Source organism: Antennarius striatus, chromosome 2 (assembly GCF_040054535.1).
Source record: "Antennarius striatus isolate MH-2024 chromosome 2, ASM4005453v1, whole genome shotgun sequence".
In the NCBI taxonomy this organism is placed as follows: Eukaryota; Metazoa; Chordata; class Actinopteri; order Lophiiformes; family Antennariidae; genus Antennarius; species Antennarius striatus.
In genome coordinates, this window is record NC_090777.1 from 7,686,107 (window position 1) to 7,692,106 (window position 6,000).

Below are 6,000 nucleotides of genomic sequence, written 5' to 3' on the forward strand. Positions count from 1 at the left end.
AGGTGCAGTTTGTCAGTAAACAAGATTAATTTGTTCTGCATGTTTAAGTTTGTACATCTTGCTCAGATGGGATACAGTGAAGACTTGGATTCTTATCATAAAGAATTGGGATGCCAGGGCTTCTTGCGCTTTAAGTCCGGCCAAATGAGCAGTATTGAGTTAATTAATTTCTATTTAAAATTTAGAGAAAATGAAATGCTCAAGTTATGAAACATAACATATTAATTGACACTGCCTACCGCAGCTCTTAGGTGAAGGAGTGCTCTACCTTCATCCACCTCATGCATGAGGACATGAAATGCACCTCATACACATTGTCTGTTATATAAGTACAATGATTATTTTGCATGTCTTGACTGTGCAAACAAAACTATTCTTTTTTGATGCTATTAAATTAAAACAGCCAACCATAAGTTTACACTGAACTGCAGTGTAAGTAGTATTTTAACCTGTAGCATGTTATAAGTAAAACCATTATGGATAGCCTGATGGTAAGCAGATGGGGAAAAAATGCTTTGATACAACTCAAATTTATTTTCAAAAAGATGTACCTGATGCCGAAACCAGAGTTTCTTGTCAAAAATAACTGAAGTTCAATTTATTCACACAAAAACAAATAAATAAAAAATCAAATAACCAGATTTAAATGGACGGTTTTAATTCAACTTCCCATTATATGTTTATGCATGCTGAACCAATAGCAGCACAAAAGAAATGCTATTTTGCAGGAAACTCTGAAGAGGACGTTCAAGCCACTTGCTTATTTTCATTAAATAATAACATAATTGAAGGGAGCTTTAACAGGCATGAGTTATGAGAGATAGTGAATATATTGGTAGAAGGATGCTGAGTTTTGAACTGCCAGGTAGGAGGCCTAGAGGAAGACCAAAGAGGAGGTTTATGGATGTAATGAGGGAAGACATGAAGGTAGTTGGTGTGAGAGAAGAGGATTCAAAGGACAGGGCTAGATGGAGGAAATTGATTCGCTGTGGCGACCCCTGAAGGGAAAAGCCGAAAGGAAAAGAAGAAGTTATATTTACAATGGCTGTAAATCAAACCATATGACCATAAACCATAAGTATGGACACAATGACCACATAAACACCCCAGCATAAATGCACAAGCATGAAACCACACACACACACACACACACACACACACACACACACACACACACACACACACACACACACACACACACACACACACACACACACGCACACACACGCACAGTGTTAACAACGTTAACAATGAAAATGGTGCAAACATATTACATAATTGATATCCTTGACAGTAGCTCGAATCCACTTGTCCACTAAGTAAACCCCAAATGAAAACAGAGTCTCTGTGTTAACTGAAGTATATCTAAATAAGTACATGCACAAAAACATAAACACACATATACAAACACACAGGTTGTTGTTGTTGACTTGACAAGCAGCATGGCATCCGTACATACCTCAGTCAGTGGCCCTCTTCTGCCTCTTTCTATCTGTTCCTCTCCTGTCTTCCTCGTTAACACACACGCAAAGAGCAGTGTTTGAATCTGACAGATTTCTCTCAAGTCAAACCCCTCCCTCTCTTGTTAGTCTCTCACTTCTCAGGCGCACACGCAAACACTCTAAAAACATCCCTCCCTCCTCCCTTTTCTTTCTTTCCTCAACTGCCAAATATGCCAAATAGCCTCCCCTCTCTCACTCGCGCCAGAGCTGTCACGCCTCCCATTCCTTCCCTCTCACGGTCTATGCCTTGTGATGCTGCGAGAAAGCCGCGGCTGAAGCCACGCCCCTCACTCACTGCTGTCCTCTGGGTGGCTATAAATACCGCTGCTGCTATGAATACACCGTATTCCTCCCTCAGCATCCGTCATTCTCCCTCTTTGCATCCATCACTCGTGCTTCTCTCCCTTCCTCCATCTCTCGCTTCAAAGGTTTTTCTGACGACCTTCTAGTATTTGCCATTATAGAGCCACAGCACGACAGCATCCTTTCAGATCACGCTCTTATTCAAGATTCAACCATTTCCACGCAGACACACATGCACAACGTTGAGGAAGCATACCCTCCAGCAACTGCACACACACACACACACACACACACACACACACACACACACACACACACACACACACACACACACACACACACACACACACACAAACACACACACACACACACACACACACACACACACAGATTTGATATCATATTTATTCATCAAGTCGATATCACAAGATTTTTACGTTAACAACATGCTAGAGAGATTAACTCAAACATGAGCACACACTTGAACAAAAAATAAAACTATCATATGAAATGTGGGCAAAATATACTTGAATTAAACCAAACAGTGACTAAACATGAGTTCGTCATTTAACACGGAACATAAGACACCTTTGACACATCTTGGGTTCGAAAAAATGTTAATCATTCATAGCTCTGAAACACTTAAAATCGATTGTAATTCTTGTTTGACACAGTCGTCTTAAAATGGCTTCTGCACTGCAGTCAGATGAACCTTCAACCTTTTCCTCCCTGCCAATTATTTTTTTTTATTCTCCCTGCGTTTCAAACCTATAATGTAAATCTGTCTGTCAAAAAACAAGAACAGATTGTTGAATCTCTGACATTTTAGGAGGCAGTGAAAAATAGTTTCCCTGCGAGAACAGAACGGATACTTTTCCGATATATTTGGATTCAAAACTGCAATAAAACTGTTGACGGCAACAGCACCATGTAAAATCCTCCATTGGACATCTCCAACCAACTTTGTTAATGGCTGCTTGTAGAAAGACTCCCAAGAAGGGTTCACATTTGCTGTCAGCCCAAGGTGAACCCTCCATGGTGTGTCAACCCTATGTTTAAGTTCATCATCGTTTAGAACATTTACCATCAATTTCTACATGTTTTTTCGAATACTGTCACTGAGACTGATCGGATCTGACACGGAGTTATTAGAGCAAAGAGACAAATTCTCTACGGGGAAAGAATTTATCAGTTTCTGTGGGGTGAGTTGGCTCTTCCAGCTCTTCAACAGTCTTCCGATGAGTCTAACTGAGGTCGCATCCACAGTAGAGGATAGAGCAGCAGCTCCATTCAAGGTGGGTCCACAAATCTCCACCACAGGTTCAGACATGGAGATTTTGGCCGCGATGAATTTGGACTCCACTGATTTTTCTGCAAAAGTTCATATATTGAAAAGTCCTCCTCTGATAACAGGTTCCTTTAAAAACCAATAGAGTGATTTAGAATCCTGTGGCCTCTTGGGCAAAAGTCCACAGATTCTAAAAACACTCAGATAAAAACATGGAAGATCGAGTTCCACACACCAGCACTGGGCCAGTATTGCCTGTGTTGTGGGCCACCACACCAGGTCCTCAGGGCCAGGCAGGAACCACTTAATGAATTGCAGCCGGACCGAACACAGCAATTCTGCTGGTCAGATGGATGAGTCCCTGCCCTCTCTCCTTCTTGGACAGAAAGAGGACGTTCTGAGGGACCCAATGATGGCAGTCTCAAAAAAAACCCCACACATCACCATTTGGATTCGTTTCTGCAACATTCGTGGAGGTTCAATGCAGGACAGTCGGTGCCATAGTATTGATGCAACCAAGTTGTTTATAATTAAAATTCGACCTCTAAAAGCCAGTTCTGATAGAACCCATTTACAGTTTTGTAGCCATTCTCTTGCCATTTCTCTAAGATGTTTTCCCAGTTCTTTTTCATATTAGCCTGGTTTCCCAGTGCACTCCAAGGTATTTTAACCCGTTTGCTTTCCATTGGAGTCTATCCAGGAGTCTGATTTTGTCCAGCCCACCTTCTGCCATAAGAGCCCTGCTCTTTGCCCAGTTGACTTTAGCGGAGGACATCTCACTAAAAAGCTGTACAGTGCATTCCAAAGAGCTTATATCATGCCGGTCTTTATTGCAACATTAATATCATCAGTATACGCAGATTTTTGAAACTACAAGAAGAACCAGGAAAATTAACACCTTTTAATATTTATCAAACAAAAAAAAACATTATTTTTAAAAAAGCAGAAAAAAATTAAGAAAAAAATACAATTATTCGCACTTCACAATCATCTCTTCTATAATCATGTCTTTAACTTTTTTGTTTAGTTTTTTTTCAATCTATAAACCTCTATGTCTGTGCAGGGGTGCAGGATCTGGGGCAGACTTGGACTAGGGAGCAGGAACAGGAGCTGACTCGGGTGGGGGTGCAGGATCTGGAAACGACTCGGGCGGGGGTGCAGGATCCAAAGCAGACTCGAACTGGGGTGCAGGATCAGGAGCAGACGAGCTGGGGTGCAGTATCAGCAGCAGACTCGACCTGGGGTGCAGGAACAGGAGCAGACTTGGACTTGGGTGCCGAAACAGACTCGGGCTCAGGTGCCGGGACAGGAGCAAGCTGGCGTCCGAGCATGGGGACGGGAGCAAGCTGGCGTCCGGGCGTGGGGACAGGAGCAAGCTGGTGTCCGGCTGTTGGGACGGGAGCAAGCTGGCATCTGGGCATGGGGAAGAGAGCAAGCTAGCATCCGGCCGTGGGGACAGGAGCGAGCTGGCATCCGGCCGTGGGGACAGGAGCAAGCTGGCGTCCAGGCGGGAGGACCGGAGCAGGCTGGGTTCGGGACGCGGGCACAGGAGCAAGCTGGCGTCCGGGCTTGAGGACCGGAGCGGGCACTGGAACAGACTCGAGGTCTGGCAAAAAAGGTGGAGCTGGAATTCCATCATAAGCTGCCAGCCATGTCCAGGTGTCTCTCCCTCTCTGTCTCCACTCGGCAGCCTGTTCTGGGTTCCAGGATTTGCTGCTGGTCAAGGCAGCAAGAAGGAGGGTGTCCGCTGGGTCCAGTTCAGGCTGGTTCATTCTGTCACGGAGGTAGGGGTTTGGACCCAAACGCAGAACACCGAAGACACCACTATTGTCCATGGCTTTAATAAAAAAAAAACTATAACTACACGGGCAAGATGCAAACAAAACTCAGGCAGAACAAGGCAGAAAAACAGAACAGACTTACAGGAAACAAACTAGAGAAACAAACTAGCACCTAGCTCTCATTCAGATAGGCTTAAAAAGCCTCATGATAACACCAACGATGTTCAGGTGTGATAATCAGTTACTGGTGTGTGGATGAGTGTCAGGTGTGGAGAGGACCCACTGGCGTGGAGCTGTGGCTCCACCCACAAGCCTGGCCCTTCTCCCTGTCACACACCAGCACTGCCATGCTGAACCGTGCAATGGCGTATGACAGCACACTGGGAACGACGGACTGAAAGAACATGAGAAGGAGCTCAGGACAGTTGTTGAAGGAGGCCAGCCTCCTCACGAAGTACATCCTGCTCTGCCCCTTCTTGTACAAACTGTCCAAGTTGAGTGACCACTCCAGTTTGCTGTCAAGCTGCAGTCCCGGGTACTTATAGTTTCCTACCACCTCCACCTCACTGCCCTCGATGATCACTGGCTGTGGAGAGGGGGGGTGCCGCCGGAAATCCAGCACTATCTCCCTCGTCTTGGACACGTTGAGCTGGAGCTGGTTCTGTTGGCACCCCTCCACGAAGTCAGCCACCAATGCCCTGTACTCCCCCTCATCACCCTCCTGGATACATGCCACAATCACAGTGTCATTGGAGTGCTTCTGTATTTGGCATGCATCTGAGTCGTGCTTGAAGTCCAACGTGTAGAGGGTGAAGAGAATGGGGGAAAGCATGGTCCCCTGCGGCGCCCCTGTGCTGCTGGTCACCATAGAGGACAAGCAGTCCCCGGACGTACGGGGTCTGTCCCTCAGGTAGTCCGTGATCCAGCTCATGAGATAGGGGTCCACAGCCATGGAGGTCAGTTTATCTTGCAGGAGCCGGGGCTGGATGGTGTGGAAGGTGCTCGAAAAGTCAAAGAAGAGCACCCTGACGGCACAGCTCCCAGCGTCCAGGTATGAGAGCACACGGTGGAGGAGGTACAAGACAGCAGTGTCAACCCCAACCTTGGCCTGATATGCAAACTAGAG

General features: G+C 45.7%; 2 protein-coding genes across 5 annotated transcripts in view; both read right to left on the reverse strand.

Annotated features, from left to right (window-relative positions):
- arhgap4b (Rho GTPase activating protein 4b) overlaps nucleotides 1-1,635 on the reverse strand; it is an 81,001-nt gene extending 79,366 nt beyond the window's left edge. For 2 of the 4 annotated variants that reach the window (XM_068331901.1, XM_068331891.1), the window contains exon 1: nucleotides 1,460-1,633. The gene's annotated coding sequence lies outside the window, so the exon portion shown is untranslated. Of the gene's footprint in view, nucleotides 1-1,459 lie in introns of all 4 variants that reach the window. The other 2 variants (XM_068331878.1, XM_068331886.1) reach the window with 2 other exon arrangements.
- Nucleotides 1,636-4,183: 2,548 nt separating this feature from the next.
- LOC137613623 (uncharacterized) lies at nucleotides 4,184-4,729 on the reverse strand. The gene has a single exon (XM_068342991.1). It carries the CDS (start codon nucleotides 4,727-4,729, stop codon nucleotides 4,184-4,186), a length of 546 nt encoding a protein of 181 aa, XP_068199092.1.
- Nucleotides 4,730-6,000: the final 1,271 nt, after the last annotated feature.

Bases quoted from the DNA above. Each gene is read 5' to 3' on its own strand.
- LOC137613623 (XM_068342991.1), bottom strand. From the start codon at position 4,729: ATGGAATTCCAGCTCCACCTTTTTTGCCAGACCTCGAGTCTGTTCCAG.